The following is a 19,934-nucleotide window of genomic DNA, read 5'->3' on the forward strand; positions in this document are numbered from 1 at the left end:
TCTTTACGGCTACATAAAAATAGTCATTTCGTTAATAATCAAACGATTTAAAGTAATATAAAACCACTTCCAGAATACTAGAGCTTAAAGTTGGAGTGTCATCAGAAAAAGTTGAATTACTCATTAACCTGATGAGCACAAAATTTTAAATTAGCAGCACAAATTAGCACAAAATTATGAGATACTTGGAACTTAATTCCTTTCAAATCGACACTCCAACTTAACGGACCCATATAATAATGTACTGGGGTGCTGCTAACCAATAGTTCCACCAAGTACAGGATGGCTACCTGAATTTAAAGCTTTGATGATGACGTCGTTAGAAACCATTTTCCAATCACGTGTTTTTCAATTACTACGATCACTTCTCGTTGGGCGACTCGCTTTGCGATTTCATCTCAAGGGATTAAAATAAGCGGACATTTTTTAAATAGTAATTTGCATATATTTAATGGATTTATATGCAAATTTCACGTTCGGATTCGAGAAACAAATCTGGAGAAGTGCACGTTTAAATTAATAAGAAATTGAGGTAGTGCTAATTATTATGCACTTACTAAAATTTGGTTAATTAGTGGTCACCTCGTTATGCGCTGCGTTGCTGTAACAGCAATATACACGAATATATTCAGTTAGTAGCTCATCTCCAATGCACCTGAAACCAGCAAACTGGAAGGAGGATTATTCTCAATGCTTACATTATTAATATTTTCGCCATAAAAACGATCAGATAGTCCACTCCATTGTATATCCAGGGAAACGACTCCACTACTAATGAAATCTATAGTCTAAAACGAGTTCGTAATTATCCAATTTTCGTAGAATTCACAATTCTGAAAGCTCCACTAAAGGTAGTGAATTAATAAAGTAAATGATCCAATTAATTTTGTAATGCGACTGAGTTGGAAAATACGTTTTGCCTACTTAACTAGTCAGTAAATTGAAAATTATAATTGAATTCACTTTTGCATTACGTACATATAACAAAAAAAAATAATCAAAACGGAAGAGTGAGGTACAGCGATAGTCAATTTAATTTTTTTTAATGAACGCTTTATCTGAAAAGCGACTGACGAATTGCCGTGAATTGCAGTGTAATTGCATTATAATGATTAGCCCACATTCGATTGATGTCGTTCGTCTAACGAATTTAGTGAAGTGAAAATTTAGTTTACTAATTCAGGGTCCGGTTCAATATTTCTCCATGTAATAGCCATTACAAAAATTGAGAGGGTTTACAACGTAAATCAAAAGCTCTGGGACAATTCGACCCAAATTATGCAGCTTTAAACAATATGTTATCGCATTTTTCTTAAAGAAAAAGTGCGCTATTAGTTTCCATGTGTTTCGAGAACCGATTCTGTGTAGTGCAGAAATACACATATCGAAGGTTTTCAAAAAACATTGTGTGGGGAGGATTTGCGTTGTGTATTATGAATTAAGCATTTCATTACGCAGTGTAAAAAAATAATTTTTCGGAATATCTGCAAATGAAATATTTCTTTAAAACAGCGCAGCATTTTAGCTATGGGCGGTAAATTGTTAAATTCGCTTCTGTCTTTCAGGAATTCTTCTGGTGCAAAAACTATTTAGTATTTAGGTATTTAGAGTAGAACAGCTTACCTTTAAGTTAAACCTATACCTACACATAATAATTATAAACGGAATACAAATATGTGTGTTTTAGTTATTCCAAGTTAATTGGCGCCCATGGACTGGAATAAGGTTTTTTAACGGCAGGGTATGTATAGTTGTCTAATGTAGAATGCGAGATAAAGCTAATTTATTGAAACAAAAAATAAAATTTAATAACATATTTATCATAAACGATGACTTTAATAACCACGCATAAATCCACATCCTCCCTTTCCATGTTTATATTTTGTAATTGGGAAAATTATAATTTCTGTCACAGTTTATAGTGAATAGTGATTAGATGGGTATGATTTTTTCTTTAGTGAAGTTAGCGGTAGTATGAGATGTAGGATATTTTATATGATAAACATTAATTATAATTCTTTATCGAATGTTTTAAGTTCTATTTTTAATTAACAGAGTTTTGTAATTATTATTTTGCCTTCATTCATAGAATTGCTTTCTACTTTGCAACATTACGTGTACCATTATATACACATACCCTTTTCTGTTATTGTTTGTTTACTTTTTTTTACTAATTTGTAACAATTATATTCCATTTATCTTTTTTTTTATTTTACTTTTTTTTATAATTATTTAATAATAATGTATGTATACGCCTCTATATTTACTTTTATAATTGTTCATTTATGGATTACTAATCTGTTGAACAATACACATTACTGAATTACTGAATAAACAAGGTACACCCATTATGTTTAATATTTTCTTAAATAAAGCCTTATATCTTACGTAATATAGGTAAAACTGTCTAAAAAATGTGTATAGTGAAAAATTGTAGTAGTAATAATTATATCCATATATCTTAAATGAACGTTTTTTGCAAGACTTGCAAAATCCTCATCCACTAGTTTCCTTTATTATTTTTATGCCAGTGAAAAACAACCTGCAACGCCCTTAATTTTCCAGAATTAAATTAAATTATAGGTACTTGCCTGTATTTAAAGAAAGTATTCTGAAAATATTTAAAATATGTACTTTCGCCAGGGGAGCTTTAAAGTTACTTAAAACATCACGTGATTAATGGGTGACCCCCAAACAGAAACGAAAGCTGGACTGTGGTGCTAGGGTCCCTGGTTCGAATCCGGGATCGGGCATGGATATTTGTAAATGTATAGTGGGTTGGGTTGGTAGAGCAGCCTTGGCTGAAACCCCGCCCACTCAAAAATAAAGGCTAAATAAATAAATAAAAAATAAATAAATAAATAAAAAAAAAAATAAAAAAAACGAAATGTTGACCTGTCATAAAAAAACTTAATTATATTTGATGTTTAATCATGATTAAAAAGCTAACAAACCCCTCGGAAAAGCAAAATACCGAATAAAAAATTAAAAATAAAATGTTCGTTGATCTTTCATTCTCATTTTATTTTTAAGATCCCAACACTTTTATTTTTCACTTTTTAGTTCAGATTCTGTGTTTTGTTCACGAAAAGTGTTTTTTTACATTCTTGATAGATGGAATCTTCGTTAGGTACTAAAATGGGCCTTCTTTAACATTTTTTTAGAACAACATTCCAAGTAACAGCGCTAATCTCCTCGTATATCTGTCCGCCCGGCCCTGCACAATACATCTACATTTAGACATAGGCTATCTACAACCTCATTTTTCTTTTTTGAACTTCTTCAGAATTTGTTCATTCTAGGTATCGGAATGTAATTACGAACTTTCCTTATTTTTCAGCGTAGAACCGAAAAAAAGGAGGATTTATATATCACTTGTAGCGTTATAGTAGGGGAGCTAGCTCGAAATCCACTGAACGAGAGTGATCAAAATTTTAACCGATAGAGCTCTACTTTAGCCTATCCGAGTATGCTAAAATCGACCGTCTGCCGTCTCAGATCATATGACAAACGCTCGATTTTAGCATACTGTCAATTCCGCGATATGGAAGTAGCCTGATTTCTTCCCTAATGTGTTGTAATTCCATCCTTATCAACTGACTGGAGATTACTTGGCTACTGGTAATTGCTGAGTCGCTGCAATTCTCGAATTGATGCGAAGTTTAAGAGATGCTCTAGGTAATACCTCACTTCTCTCTCGGAAAATAATAAAAACCAATTTGGTTAATTTCGGTTTCTTTCGATTATCTTGGGACTGATCGAAATTTTCCCATTTTGAAAACTTCCTTTTACTAAACCCTAAAATACCCAACTTTTTTCTAATTCAACCGCCTGTGTATCCTCTTATGGTTTCCCATTTCCCCATGCTGTTCATCCTTATCTTGGACACACTGTATTTTGTAATCTTTTCTCCCTGTTTTAAAGAAACGAAATTCTCCAAATTAAAAACCTTTAACTTCATTTTGGAAAATTTTCGGGGAAGGCTCGGACTCCGCGTTTGGGGGTGGAGGGTATTTTCAAAGATGGGAAATTTAACACGAATTCTGTATACCTACATTCTCTTTAACATATTAGGCAAGACCTGTCTTATTTAAATAAATTCTAAAAATAACGGGTCTGTTTGCTTTATAAAATCCCAAAGGGTTCGAAATTTAAATTTTGAAAAATACCAATTTTCAACCTAAATTGTGCGGGGTGGAAATATTTTGTAATGAATTTGTTGGTTGTCTATCACACTTTATTAAGACAGATGTTTTGCCGTTTCCTTGACCAAATTTGTAAATAAATGTTCAAATTTGAATACTGTATGGGAGCATTACCTATCCCTAGGAGATTATGCAAAAAAATCCTATTTTCACAAAATTTGGTGCCTGGGTGTTTGTACAATATACATACATATAAGATATTCACTTCATCATCAATTGTAACTTAGCTGAAGGTTAGGGAGGAGGGGAGGGGGATTTAAATCCACAAAATAAAATTTGATAGGAATCATGGAACCCTAAAAGGCACTAACATTCCATACATAACTGGCGTCGTTCAAGCTGGAATTTTGCGTGCCTTTTGAGCCCCTGTTGGGAATGTCTCCCGAAATCTGATCGTTTCACATGAAGTTTCAGAATAATTACAGATAGCGGGTTAAGGCTTCCCAAAATTAATTTTTTTTAGAAATAAGGCGCCTTCAGAAATTATTTTTATTTTCATGCTCCCTGAAAGAGGCGCAATTTTCAAAATTGGCATTTTTGCGATTAATATCCAAGTTACAAAGTAATGTTTTCTTTTTGTTCTACAATTGTAAGAATGTTTGTTAGATACATCTTTTCCTCCGGTTAAATAATAGCATAGAGGCGCCACTGTACAGACATATAAATCACGCGTAAGTTCGTTTTGTGGAATTCCCTGTCCACCTTAGGCTACAACTGCTTGGAAACCTCACAATCGACCTTCGTTCATAATTAGGCTTTTGGAGATTTGTACTTATTTTCGGTAATTTCGTCAAATTTATCAACATCCACTTGAGCTTCCGTTGTAACAGGTAATCCGCCCGCACTCTCCCCGGGCCTAAGGAGTGACACACCATCAACTCCCATTTGCATGCAGTTGAAATGCAATATAAGGACGGTGGCACGTTGGATGCGAGTTTCAAAATCTAGGCACATGTGCAAATTCTGTCCGGGAGTGTAGATATCCAAGAGTTTCGCACAAAAATCGACCGTCGGCAGAAATGGAAGAGGTATTGGTATACAAAAAGGGGGAGGATTCCTTGCTGAAATTTTGCCATTTAAATAACGTGTTAGTCGATAGAAAACTTACCTGAGATTGTCGTCGAAAAGATAGACTCATCATTCATAGACATATCAACTGAAATGGAGAACTCGTACGGGTTATAAGTGAACCTCATGCACCCTATAAAGATATGATTCTAATAATTATAGTTTTGCTCAAAGGAAAGGAGAAATGCAAGAATATATTGCACAACACGAGAACGCTTAAGGGAAAACACGAAACAAGAGCTATATCGTCTTACTAACTTTAATTGGTGTTTTTGTAATAAATTACCTTCTCTGTTGAAATTGAATTGTTGAAAATTGAAACCAGCGCAACATCCGCAGTAGAACTCCTGGCATGTGCATCCATTACTTCGAAAACCAAATCTGCGTAGAACGACTTCCGCATCTACCTTCGTATTTGACTGGTGGAAACCCAAACTTGAATTTGACAAGCTATTTTGAATTGATGTTATTCGAAGGGGTAATCGAGACCTTGGCTCGTAGTATATAAGCATTTGAGACATATCTGATTCTGTAACAAGATGTCTCATAAAAGATGGTTTCTTTCCATCAACCTACATGAAGCAATTTCATTTTTAGTTCAGCTATTCATATTTTATATCAGCTTGCAGCAGGATGTGCAGCTCGTAAATAGACCGCATAAACTTTTTGCAATTGAAATGCAAAATCGTTTTCTTTCTTAAGCTGGCAAAGAAAACTTTCAATTCAAAGCTTAGAATATTTTAAGGGATACAGATATACCTATGCCTCAATTTTGCATTGTTATCGATACTTCGTTCAAAATCTAATTTTAAACTATTCTTGTATAAGATTTTCGTACAAATGTATGTATTAAGAACACAAGCTTGGATTTGAAAAGTGCATTTGGATATATATTGCGGTCCATCTTGCTAATTTCTATCAAGCTTTGTACTGCCAACGTTTTGTAACAGCGTTGCACAAGATTTTCAATTTAAAAACGTACGTTGTCAAGTTTGTATAACAACTTCTTTACTATTTACTATCGATTTCTTCCTATTCGGAATTTTGTATTACAAATAATTGGGAATATTCAATATTTTTGTATCTAATTGGACCGTTACGTAGGAGGTTAGGAGCTTTATAGAAATTGCGAATGGGCTGAATACTAAAAATTTTCCCTTTAAACCATTTTTGATTGAAGTACTACTACAACGTTTGTTCATATACTTCCTTATAAAGACCTCCTCAGCTCTGCTGCTAATACACCTAAACTATACCTTGTAACGGTAGCTCTAAATTTGGATCTAGTTTCTTCTGGACATTTTTGCGGTAATAAAGTTAGGAGTTTGAAGTGGAATGTAAGAAGAAATAAGCGAGCATTCGGTGGTTTTTGCATCTTTTAATGTTTTCCTAATGGATTGCCGATCAGATGTCGGGCCCATATTCAGTTATATTAATTAGGGCTATTTGATTATAACCGAGAATTGGGCATGATGTCATTAACTTTTATTTTATTCGTAGGGCAGGAATTAAGCAAACGAATTAACGATTTAAGATGGCCATCTGCGTTAATAAGCTCCCTTTTTGTAGGCGTCCTTTAATTAATAAGGAATAAAAGGGATTAGAAGATTTAAATGATTGGTGGTTAAGCACTTCAACTTCAACAATGGAAGCAGGAAAAGAATTGTGACAACGCTGCGTAATTTACGTCCATAAGAATAACATTTCCCTATGATTTACATACTGAACTTTAAGTATGACTCGCTCTGTAACAGGGGATTAAGGGATTGTGTCATTTATTACACCATAATGGGAATTATTATGCAACCTTAGGACCTTAAAATCTCATTATGAAATACACGAGTTTTCATAGCATAAATTGTGCTCGATTAAGCGCAGATTAAATAAATGCGCTAGATTCCTTTTCGCTAAAAAAATTCAGCTCTTCCGCCGTTAGTGAACAAAAGGAGATTAAACTTGCTGGAGACCGTATTTCCATCACTCTTCCAAAAGGTTGTTGGGCACATACTGCCCAGGAGGTTGCTGCAAGGAAAATAGAGAAAATGCACTCCAGTTTCACCAACATCAGCCTGAATCACGCTGTCTGATGGATTCCGTGCCTACAAACCCAACTGGTGATTGGAATCGGAAAACCGCATGGCTCTTAGAGCAGAACGCATACCCTCCCAAGCTCCATAAGGAAAAACAAGACAGAAAAATGACCAACTTCAAGCAGTAGAAGCTCAATTAGCTGCTGAAATATGAATGGCCACCATCCACCCCACCTTTGCCTTCTTGACTACTCCGTTGACGTCGTTGTTGAATCCGAGTCCAAAATCACTCCCGGACGTACAGCGTTACTAACAATTCCGAGATCCATACCTGGTCGAACGTATTTTCATTGTCGAACTCTCCCCTCTATCTTTGGTAAATGGTTCTAAGTTTCCGGTTTCCGTTACATTCGTTACTCGCGATATAAAAAATTGTAAAATAAATTTCTTCAAGAAACCTCTTTTTTTTCTTTTTACTTTTCTTTGGGATGCTTCGAACCTGTTGTTCGATTTGCTACATAGTCCAGCCATTCTAGGAAATATAGAACAAATAATTCGTGTAGCTCAAATTTTTTCAGAAATGTGTGATTGATGGTCCCCTGGTGATGGTCCCCTCCCGAGCGATTTTGGTGCCGTAGGAAGGAGAGAAGGCAGTTGAGCGTACAGTTATGCGGTTTTTCGCCCTTATCTCAACAGCGGTGTGTCGTACAAAAAAATTGTCTTATCCAAACCGAAAGCTCATAATATCTGCTACAACTTTGTATATATTTTTTTAAAAAACGCATCGTTTTTGAGCTACGCGCTCTTGAAATGTAGTAATTAAAAAAACTCACGTTCTTGGCCAAACTTCAATTTTATTGAAGAAACATTGACATTTGGTGATTTATCTTCAACTCCTCAAAAATTAGGCAAGTTCGAAAATTTTGAGTATCTATATTTCGAATTCTTTTCATATTATTTTTACTGTTGTATCAACTCTGACCAACCCCTACCACTAATCATGTATGTATGCATACTTCATACGTAAACGGCCACATCTCGATTGTAAACTGATGTTCTTAGTCACATAGACAAGGGAGTGAGTGAATAACCAAACAAGCACCTAACAAAAAAAGTAGTTTTGTGTGCAATAAGTATAAAAAAAGTAATATAAAATAGTTGCACCTTAGTATAAAGTAGCAATAGAAGTGAATTGTGCTGGTCTTGAGTGGTGGTTATGCTTCCCCCTTTACCTATAGGAAAAATTTGACGTCTAACAATTCTTCTCCATCAGGATCGCCTACGTCCCCTTCATCTTCTGTTAGGATTCTGGATTGGTAGAGAGTTAAAACAGTCTCTTTGGCAGTTGGCACAGATACAAAATATGCTGGTCTTCTTGCACCCACAGCTATCCCCGCAGTTGGTAGTAGCACAACGGCAAAAATGGTTTGTAAAATTTCCTCTGGAGCTGGCGTTACTGGTTGAAAGTCATCGTCACTTCTCTTCAAACCCCATTGTTCTGGAGGAAGCGGTTGCTCCGGTCACTGTTGAACTTGGAGACACGCTCTGAGGTTTTCGATGGAGGTAGAGAGGGTAGATTTGGTTTGAGTGTGATGGTGGACTGGTGCTGGTCAAAGTAACTTTCATCGCTAGAGGCCTGGGACATGCGGAGGAACATCTTGAATAACTACGCCGGGTGTTGAGTGGGGTTGCAATAAACTTGGACGATTGAACTGATTTTCTTAGCGTTCTTCATTTAGTTCTTCCGCCATGATGTCAGAAAGTCGTGTGTACCGTTTGCTGCATTCACTGTGGACGAATTCACTCGAAATGAATTTTCCAACTTTCCCATTTCGTCTTACTGGCTGGTATCAGTAACCAAACTACTAATTCTTCTGGCACCTATCCGGGGTCCATCACCTTCTTTTGCTGTCCTATTACAAATTAAACGCAGATTTACTTCAATTTCGATCGCGACAAGCAAGCACTGAGCTTTCAAAAAGCACTACACAACAAGAATATTCCACGATAAACAAACCGTTGGTAGCTAAACCGGACGAATGGCTTGGAGTCGAGGTGGAGTAGAGAGCAGCAGGGTGTACAATGCATATTTTTTGGTTTTTTACCTCTATCGCGGTGCGTCGTAAAAAAAAATGTTCTTCGAAACAACTAACATTTGCTACAACCTTGTTTCTATGAATTTTTTTGGAAAAACCGTACCCATAGCCCTCTCCCCTCTCGCCAGCTGGCCCGAAACCGCTCGGGAGTTTATTACACAATCATCAGGGGACCGTCCCCCACACATTCCCGAAAAAATTGGAACTTCACAGATTATTTTTTGGCATGGAAACACTGGAAGCGAAAGACCAGAAGATATTTTCACAATAGATTCCCCCAAAAATGTCAAAATACCTCAAAATTCCTACTAAGAGGACACTAAAATTACTATAGTGGTTTACCCCTTAGTCGTAAGTCAAAGTTATAATCACTGATTGTCTCATTTTGAGGATGAACGTTGGAACTTGGTCAAATGATATAATTTCTTAATGTTTTTGTTGCAGAACAATGGAAATTTATAATTATAACATGTTCAGATTAAATTTTATTTATCCGTTCATTTAGATATAATAATCCAAGCGTTGCTATCGTAATTAAGGCAGTTTAATCAACTTGTGCTTGATGAAATTATTGTGTAAAACAATACAAACTGTTAAATTAGCTCAATCTTACCCAAAGTCGAAGCACTAACACAAACTAAAAGAAGCGCACATAGAATTAAAAACGCACTAATTTTGGCGGTTTCCAATTTCGGCTTCCATGCACTACAATACATCTCGTGAAATTTTCGAATGTCGAAGTCGATATCAGCTTTGCGACTGCTGATGACATGTGTGGTCAAAAGAGTTTCGCACATATTGAATATATGACTATACATCGATGATTTATGTTTAAATTGTGTACCAGGTCAACTTTCACTGATAAAAGAATCGCGTAATAAGAGAATGCTATGCAAACCTATAAATTAGTGTGTTATTAGCAGTGGAGGCGGCAATTAGCAAAATTTCGTGCTTAAATTAAATATATATTTGCGCGTAACTTGCTAACGGAACAAGTTGGCACATTTGTAATACATCGGAAACGTAAATAGTCCCCAGAAAAATTCCTCTGATGATTTACGTTGAGATGAAAGTTAATTCCTGTTCCACATTAATTGATTCATATTATTTCTGCTGTAAAAGTAGCACAATCGTCTGGATCCCGTTGAGTTGTACAATGTACATGTCATGAACACGCCTCCTATATTTAGTAAATTAGGCGCCCACCCTAATGACACTTCTGTAAAATTTCTCTTATACCTGAAATTTACAACAGAATTGGTCAAAACTTTTTATGATTATATAGTCAATTGCATCTCTATTCAAACGCAGTCGACTTCTTCTTGTGAGAGGCAGTTTTCTAATTTGGCTTCAATAAACTTACCACAGGTGCTAATCGTTCTAAATTTTAGAGGGTGTGCATTTCTCGCAAAGTGAGTTAGTCCAAAGGAAATGAGAATTACACGACTTCTATTTTTTTTAATAAATGTAATGGATATGAAATCTCAGGACGGTATACCTACGTGTAATGGGTAAGCGTCTTAGGGGATGGCACATTACACATATTTTAAGTTCTAAGAACTGAAAATTTTCTTTTTAGTACTTCGGAGCGGAAATGAAGTAAAAAGTTTTAGTGTGTTAACGTGAAAGGGGGCTGCAACGAATGTTCCGAGGATCCCATGATGCTACCGTTTAATATTCATAATGTTGACACTTTTAGTGATAGTAATGGATGTATAAGTGCGAACTTATTTCTACGGTAGGATTGTGTAGCTTGGGAAATCGAAACGTGCGCAATTCGCTCCTGTAACTTATCGAAAAGAAAGACAGTGACTTTTAATGTTTAAGCTGTCATAATAGTAGGGGAGTTGGTAAAACATCTTCATTGTGAATTATAGCATAATTGTGTTTCTCCCTCCACATGTCCATGATTTTCGGCTACAAGATTCCATAGATCTGAAATGGGGTTAGAGGATACATGGCAAAATATCTTCCTTTGTCCATGCCCTTCTATTTTTGACAACTTCGGTATGATGTTTTTGGAACCAGGCGTAAATTTATTTGGGATATTTAAGATACAGAGTCACTGGAATTATAGCAATTCTCAAAAACGTATCTAGAAGTTACCCCCGCACTTCTAAAAAAGAGGATTTTTTAAAGTATTATATAAATATATAATCATCCCGGATAAGTAATTTCTATGACAAAGGAAGAGATGTCTAAACAAAGGAAGAGATATTTAGGTACGACCATAAATCTTTTTACTTATTAACGAACTCCTTCTGTTTTCAGTAATAGATAGACAATGTGGTCAAGGGCCTAACTGATTAAATTTTCGTCATTTGGGCTTTCTGTCCGTCTGTCTGTGTACATGATCACTCCGTTCGCTTATATACATGATAACTCGCGAACGGTTTCCAATTTTCCAAGTCTGTATCAGTACTATGTTTATCATCACTGGTTACATTTTCAGTGACCCAGGCGACAAAAAGCTAGTTTAAGGTTTGTACTTTCTGTCCGTCTATCCGTTCGTCTGTGGACACGATAACTCACTCACGGTTTCGAATTTTCCAATTCTGTTTTTATCAATAGGTCAACCGGAAGTGACTTTGTCGCCCGTTGTCCATATTGGAGTACCCATTACCATTTGGGAAAAATCTACCTGCAACTAAAACGGTTCACTTTGCGCATACACAATCCATTTTCTTAACGCGTGGTTCCAATTGATCTTCAATTAAAATTTTAAAAAAAAGTGTTCCACAAATGAAAAAGTTCTATCTGCGCATGCGCAATCTATTTTTTCATACGTGATTCCAATTCACTTCTATAAAGGAGTACAACTTAAAAACCGGAATTTTTCATAAAAATCAAGTACTTATTTAAATAAACTAACGAGCTCCTCGGTCACTGAGCATTTAATCAGTTCTTCCTTGGGTGATGATAAACGAAATACTGAAAACAGAATTGGAAAATTCGAAACCATTCGGGAGTTATCTTGTCCACAGATGGAAGGGCGCACGGACGGACAGAAAGTTCAAAATCATGAACTCGCTAAGAGCTCGATGAACTAACACATTATTCAATATATTGTCCATCGCTGATTACTACTTCCTCACATCTTTGGAGCAATAATCGCATACCAATGTTTTTTGCTGAATCTATCCAATTTTTGACTTCTTGGAAAGAATGGAAGCAACTGGAACAAGTGGTAGTCGGAAGAAGCAATGTCTGGATTATACGGAGGGTATAATTTGAGCGTTTCCAATTAGGTTTTAATCGGTTTTGCAACATGTGGCCTAGCGTTGACATACTGTGATTGTTTCAACAACTCATAATGTACTACACCCAGCTGATCCCACCGGATACACAGCAATAGCTTCAAACCATGGATATTGAGTGACTCCAACAACGATTATGCAAGTTCTTCTTGCATCTGACATGAGTATTTATCCAGTAATGCCTCCAATTCGGCATCTTCAAACTTTTCTGGCTCCCCAGGACCTTCTTTATCACTATCATCAAAATCACTATTTTTGAAGCGTTGAAACTATTCGAAACATTGCGTGTTTGCTAGAAGATGTTCGTCATAAACTTCCACAAGTAAACGGTGAGTTTCAGCAGCAATTTTCTTTGCAAAAAAATACTCCAATAAAACTGCGCAAATGCTGTTTTTTTCTTTTTTTGGCTGTCTAAAAAATAATGCGCGCACATTAAATTATTTTTTTCACTGACGTTTAAACCTGTAAAATAGACTTTTCAAATGACGCACCTTGTACTAGAATGTATATAACGCCATCTTTTGTAAAATTTCGGTTTTTAAGTTGTACTCCTGCTATAAGAAACCTCTTCAGTTAAAATTTAAAAAAAAATGGTCCAGAAAGTTGTCGAGCTAATGGTCGAGTGTCGAAAAGCAGTCAAAACGAGTCTACTTAAATTATGGCCGATTACTGGATTCACTAAGCTCCTTCTAACTTTATATACCTACGCCCACGGGTTTCTCAGAAAACAGATTCCTTTTAATCTGGCCACGAGCTAAGGTTGCTATGGAATACAGCATCCTCTGAGAAAAACAGGTCGATTTTAGTTGGAAGGGCACATGTTCTAGTTAAAAATTTACACCCCTGCCGTCAACCTACTACACAGGGTTGGTACCCCTTCAATAATTTTAATTTGAACGTTGGGCCGATCGACACACCATTGAAAAGAGCTTTTAATTTCCTACGCGTCTATGGTTTAGTTTTAGTTTTTTGAATTTGGATGAATTTTCTGATAATGCCTTGGGTTTTAGCTCGGTTTTTAGGTACTGATGGTAGAATACTGATAGTATTTAATTTCAGTGAACCAGACGCACGTAGTTACCTGAGCCCTACAGTCAAGTTTATCTTCCAAAACGCTCTAATTTGAAAACTAAACCATAGGGATGTAGGAAATTAAGAGCGCTCTCCAATGATGTGTTACGTTACAGGTTAAAATTATTGTAGGGGTGGAAACCCTGCTTAAGGGGTTGATACCAGGGGTGTAAATTTTTAACTAAAAGATGTCCCCCTTCCGACATGCAAACAATTTATGCCAAAAAAACACACCGGTTTTTATTGATTTCAATGATGCTTACGGATGTGTTAAATTAGACATATTGCAGAGGAATCATTGGAATTCCCGAACCACGATCAGTTTGTATTCCCATTGAGAGATTTATATAAGAAGTGGCAAAGGTCAGTTGTTTTTGGGGGCCTTCCCGAAATACCTATAGCTATGATAAGTTTTTAAAAAAATGCTACGATCAATTTTTGTTTCAGTGTAGTGACGGACAGTGCCTACGCAGCGGCGAATCACTCGATTTCCATTCGTACTGGGTACTGTAGCGAGTATCCCAGATGTCGGGGCGCCAGCACGCGCCATGAAAGCGATAAGGAATGAAAGCGAATGTGATGCATTCTTTCCGTGAAATATGATAATCCTTCTAGACTTTTTTGAGTAGTGATTTCGCGCTCGGGTCAGATAAATCTAATAATAAATTCTTGTAGAAATGGGTTATACATAATAATTAACTATTATAAATCAAGTTTGAGCTTTGGTAACAATATGGGTATAAAGTGCTAAGTTTGAGATGGAAGCGACTCCTGCGATGGAACCCGTAACGGAAACAAAATAATAAAACTAAAAGTAAAATATATAAAACTCTTCACTACTCACTAAACTTCACACACTGGAAGATTGAAAAAAAAGGCTAAACCTGGCTCGATTTCCACTCTTACCGGGTACTGTAGCGAGTATCCCAGATGTCGGGGCGCCAGCACGCGCCATGAAAGCGATAAGGAATGAAAACGAATGTAACGCATTCTTTCCGTGAAATATGATACTCCCTCTAGACTTTTTTGAGTAGTGATTTCGCGCTCGTGTCAGATAAATCTAATAATAAATTCGAGTAGAAATGAGTTATACATAATAATTAACTATTATAAATCAAGTTTGAGCTTTGGTGACAATATGGACTTTTCTTTAAACATTGACATGGTCCTACCCGGAAATCCTCTCGCATTTTAATGGATCTGGCCGTGGAAGCCACAGCTCGGATACAAGTTTAACCCTCAGTACAACTGAGTTAATCCGGCATCTTTGAGTTAATGATCATACAAAAATTAGAACAAAAATTCTTTCTCTGCTTGTAAAATAATGCAAATAATTGCACATGTAGCATAATAAATTAGCTTTATAATAAAAATTAACTTTTTATGGTTTCTAGTGATTGTTGCATCATAAATTTGAACGTGTGGTCCAAAACAGTTATTTCTTTCAAGAACAGAAAACCAATGATGGTGGACGCTTTTGTAAGAAAATTACTTTGCTTTTTGAATGTGAATGAAACAGGAGTTTGGTTGGTTTTTAAGTAAACTCACCTCATTTTGAAAAACCGTGATGTACACCGCAAAATGCTTATTAAATAGTATGAGTCAATGAAATTTGGTGCCCAATAAAACGCCCTTTACCACTAAACAATATTGTACTTAATTCAGTACTTTCTCCACTACATTCGAACTTTTTATTATGAATATTTAAACTTCGATTGATGGTTGTTTATTTTCTCGAGCATTGTCGTCATAATCCTCTTCCTCTTCTTCCTCAACTACTGTAGGTATACCTCCCCCATCTTCAGGTCTGACAACTGCCACTCCATTAGCTCCCATACGTATGCAGTCAAATGAGAAGTCTAACAAAGTTACTCCCTCCCAATTCGCTTCCATATCAATGCAAACGTGCATGTTACGGTTAGCAAAGTATAGGTTTGAAAATTCCACGCATAGTCGTATGAAACGGAATGCAGGCAAACGGATGCACATTGGAGGAGGATTTTTTCCTGTAACCAAAAAAAAGCGTAAGTGCAAACGTAATTTTTCCGTTACTAAAAATTAGTTCATTCTAAGTGACCCGTTTCCTACACTGAGAAAAATCAGGTTGTTATACCAAGCATTATATGACTGTTAAGAAGAAATACTTCAATCAAACGACAAAGAGTTCACGCAATAAATAATCCGATGTTTAATCAATAACTTTTATTACTTGAGGAGAGTTCCTTGATTCAATGTTAAAAACTTGTTCAATTAGAGGTAAATGAAAAATGGTTATTAAATTAATCTTTTGTCCTGTTTAAAAAAACTCTGTTTAATACTAAACATAACAGTCTTAAAAGAGTTACATAGATATTTTGTGCATATTTAAACAATGTTTTATTTTGTTGACATTACGCATTTAGGTACTTCATTGAATACTGCACAACTAGTGACCCAAGAAATTTTAAGTTTACCATACTAATCTACGACTTTTCTCTGAATATACTTTATCATTAAATTAAGAATGTGGTATTTATTTCAACGGTTTTTGCATATCAAATGAAACGCAAAGCATATTGACGATGCGGTTTTGGATTTCTGCTGAATACCGTCATTTAAGTAGTGCGTCTCCATTGAATTGGAACGGTTCATTACCATTTATCTCTCAGTGCAGTGCGTGTGCTGTAAGGGTGTCTACATATTTTTGTTCAGTTTGAAATGGAAGAATTTTTTGGGCATATTGAATCAATTAAATTCAAAGGATCTGAGAATAAAGTTTATTTTGTCTTAAAGAAAGTGGACACCGTTAGGTATGATGAACATTACAATGCATTTGAAGTAAAGAAATGTAAAAGTTTATTTTGTAAAGAATTAAATAGTTTGAGCAGTGAATTTCCCACTTTAATATATGCATTACAGCATAAAGATTATGTAATTATTTAGTTTAGTTAAATTCTACATACCATGTGAATTTTATTTTTTTTTTAATAAAACGATTGACAAGAAACTAATGAGTTTCATTACAGACTCAGTATATTAAAAATTTGGGTATGGATATACCCCAAAAAATTGATGTAAATGTAAAAGTTGTTTGCAGGTATATATCCCGACGTCATTTCAGTGAAACTGCTGCTATAGTTGCCTTCTTTGTCACAAAGGATGCAAATCAACGTTTTCTGAGATATTTTGATTTTCAGAATTTGGTCCGAAACTTAAGCAGTCCGCGGGACCTCGATCTGTTTGCAACTTAATTACCACTCTTCTGAAACTCTCAGTGCGGTTTCATTTTAATTAGTCTACCAAGTTTTTTTTTGAAAATTTTTGTAAACGCGGTGTTTGTTACCACGCACTCACAAAAGAGTTGATTGGACCAAGAATATAGCCCACAGACAATGCATTATCTGACTAAACATATACTTATTTAACAATTTTCAAAATGCTGACAATTGGTAGTAAAAGTGTATTAGCGGCCATTGGCATTTTTAAAACCAACTGTTTTTTTTCAAATCTAAATGTCTTTAAAATCAGATGGTTCATTGTCCGACTAATTTTGTGCGCCATATTCTTGGTCCAATACTCCTAACTCTTTTGTAAACGCGTAGTATCAAACGCCGCATTTGCAAGAATTTTCGTGCATAAAAAAAACTTGGTAGAGTAGTAAAAATGAAGCTGCACAGAAAGTTTTAGAAGAATGGTAATCAAGTTGCAAAAAGGTCGAAGTCTCGTGAACTAAATTCAATCCACTAAACTATTGCTGTAACAAATTTTTGGATGTAGAATCAACAGTGCTAGTAAGTATGTGCAACATGCACAATATTTCCCTGAACACTGTATAAATGTACTTACAAATAACAAGAAATGTTGAATCAATAAGATAATTTCATTACATCAAATCATTTAAACGTAATTTTTCAAGAAACAAAGTACTTATCATAACATTTCAAGATTGTTCAATTGACATCTTAAAAATCTGTTCCCAATCTCGTAGACTGTTAGATGAGTCACCGCAACTCGATTCTTCCAATGTACAAGATTCTTGGTTGTTAACTCCTTAATCACCCTTAAAGCAATGTTTTAGATTTATTGAAATAACTTACCAGAGTTAGCATTTAAATGTTGTTGATTGAACACGCTCAGTGCATTGCTCATATATAACTCTCACAAAATGTTGTTTTAATTATTTATACGTTCCTGTAACCTTTTTTTTCGCTCAGTGTATGTATCATATTTCATTTAAATTCTTCCATAAATAAAAATGTTGGCACTGCGCATGCGCAAAACCAAATTTTGAAATTGGCGGTTGATTTTCCTTTATTCCAAGTGCCTATGTATCAAATTTCATTCAAATACTTTTATAAGTAAAAAAGTTTGCAATTCGGTTTATAAATGGTCGAAATGCGAAAAGGGCACTGTGAATTTTGAATCGATTCGATTCAACTTTTGGCATTGCGTATTATATGCCTAAAGCTATGCCCACATTGAATTTCATGCAATTCAGTTGATAAGTATCGGAGATGTAAAAGCGATCGAACATTTCTAAACAAAGTTATCGTTCACACGGACAGATAGATGGACAGGCAGACAAAGGAACAGACGGACAGACTAACAGGCAGACGACAGATAGCAATGCAAAATTATAAACGATCTCTAGGATCGTTAATAAACGGCAAAAGTGTAAAATTATGGAACATGTAAAAAACGGTTTCTTGTTTTTTTTACAATAACTTTTTTTGTAAGTGGCACAGAAAAAATTCCTTCCTTGGTGCAAGCCTCGACACCATAACGAACCAAATAGCGAAAAAAGTAGAACAAATAGCTCTTAAGATAAAGAACTAGTAGCGTCGCAAAACGAGCGGACGGACGGACGGACAAAGTGGCCACAATAGCGCATTTTTTTTTTATTTTTGTGGAAATGCGCTAAAAATATGTAAAGAAAACTAGTCGTTGCCTTTAAAAAAAATATGCCCCCCTTCACGCGATGCAGAAGTACGTCATTCACCACAAATTAAAAGGCAAATTTTTTACAATTTTGGATACCATAAAACCTGTTGTTTTGATATATTCAGTGTCCCAGACGACATTTTCATCCTGTGTAACTGCAACATCGCGCATGCCCTCAATTGAGGTTCACTTTAGAATATTCTAAGAAAATTCCTATCCAGAAAATCAGACAAAAGATAAGTAGTCAACTTCCAAAAAGTCTTGGAAAATCTCTTGGAAACTTTCTTACAAACCTGCTAAGAGAAAATAGTTTTGAAAAGATCCTCGAGAATCTTACCGAGATTTTTTAGGAAGGCTTCCAAAACATTCATTAGAAATCTTGGAAAATGTCTTCTTACTTTTTCTTTTTTCTTATGCAAGAAACTTCATTGGAAATCATTTCTAATCTAATTCTTCCATCTTATTTCCAAATTAATTATTTTTAGAGTTACTAACGCTAGCAATTTCTCTTTTTTACAGGTAAAAATTTGGTTATAAACCTTAATTGAATCATTTCAGACTCAATTCGCGCCTTTTTCAAAATTGCTACAGCAAGTGGATCCCGAATTTATTAATTTCAATGCACAACAGGAACCGTGGGTACAAGTAAAGCAAATTAATCAATGTTTATGTGCAATTAAAAAAAGCTAATTGGTCAATTAATTAATTAACTATCATACAATTAAATTAACAATTAGAAATGATGACATAATATAAGATGAGGAACAGAACAGGCGACTAAAAAGTAAGAGTAATAGAAGAGGACACTGATGAATCAAAATTAATTAACATTAAATGATTTGGCAACAATGCCATTACTTCGACTCGAGAACCTCTCCTCCAGTCATTGAGAGACGGAAATGAAAGATAATGAATGTAGATAAAGTTCAAAATTCCACGATCTTCTGTTATCTTTTTTACGAAAAAAATAGTATCGGTCGTGGGCTTATCTTGTTTTTTTCATTTTTATGGTGCACCCTGTATATCTAGGACACTTTCACAGTTTTTCAATAGTTTTTTTTTGTTATTCTGATTGGTTCTAGTACAATCCGTCATATCCCCTGTACTTTCTTCTTATTTTTCCTATTTCTTTTACATTTTTATTTTGCATCTAGGATTTTTATTGCTCTTAAGTTGTTGTTTAAGGGTTACCTAAACTTCGTTGTGCGTCCCTAATCACGTGGAGCTTCCTGCATTTCTATCTTATGTTGTGCGCGGGTGCACCATCCTGTTGAATCCAACAGTTTC

At 35.3% G+C, this 19,934-nt stretch overlaps 1 protein-coding gene across 1 annotated transcript; it reads right to left on the reverse strand.

The window, feature by feature from the left end:
• Positions 1-4,709: 4,709 nt before the first annotated feature.
• Positions 4,710-10,291, reverse strand: LOC116160862. Its single transcript, XM_031473997.1, has 4 exons — positions 10,013-10,291; positions 5,560-5,802; positions 5,314-5,406; positions 4,710-5,266 (listed from the first exon to the last, which is right to left on the reverse strand). Exons 1-4 carry the CDS (start codon positions 10,215-10,217, stop codon positions 4,956-4,958), a joined length of 852 nt encoding a protein of 283 aa, XP_031329857.1. The 5' UTR covers positions 10,218-10,291; the 3' UTR covers positions 4,710-4,955.
• Between the last annotated feature and the right edge of the window lie 9,643 nt (positions 10,292-19,934).

The sequence above is a fragment of the Photinus pyralis genome, unplaced genomic scaffold (genome assembly GCF_008802855.1).
Source record: "Photinus pyralis isolate 1611_PpyrPB1 unplaced genomic scaffold, Ppyr1.3 Ppyr1.4_LG10, whole genome shotgun sequence".
Lineage (NCBI taxonomy): Eukaryota > Metazoa > Arthropoda > Insecta > Coleoptera > Lampyridae > Photinus > Photinus pyralis.

Excerpts from the sequence above, each read along its gene's own strand:
- LOC116160862 (XM_031473997.1), bottom strand. The coding sequence starts at position 10,217 with ATGTATAGTCATATATTCAATATGTGCGAAACTCTTTTGACCACACAT. Across the intron at positions 5,803-10,012 it reads TGTTAGTGCTTCGACTTTGG|AATCAGATATGTCTCAAATG; the intron begins GTAAGATTGAGC and ends ATCTTGTTACAG. Across the intron at positions 5,407-5,559 it reads ATTCAATTTCAACAGAGAAG|GGTGCATGAGGTTCACTTAT; the intron begins GTAATTTATTAC and ends ATATCTTTATAG.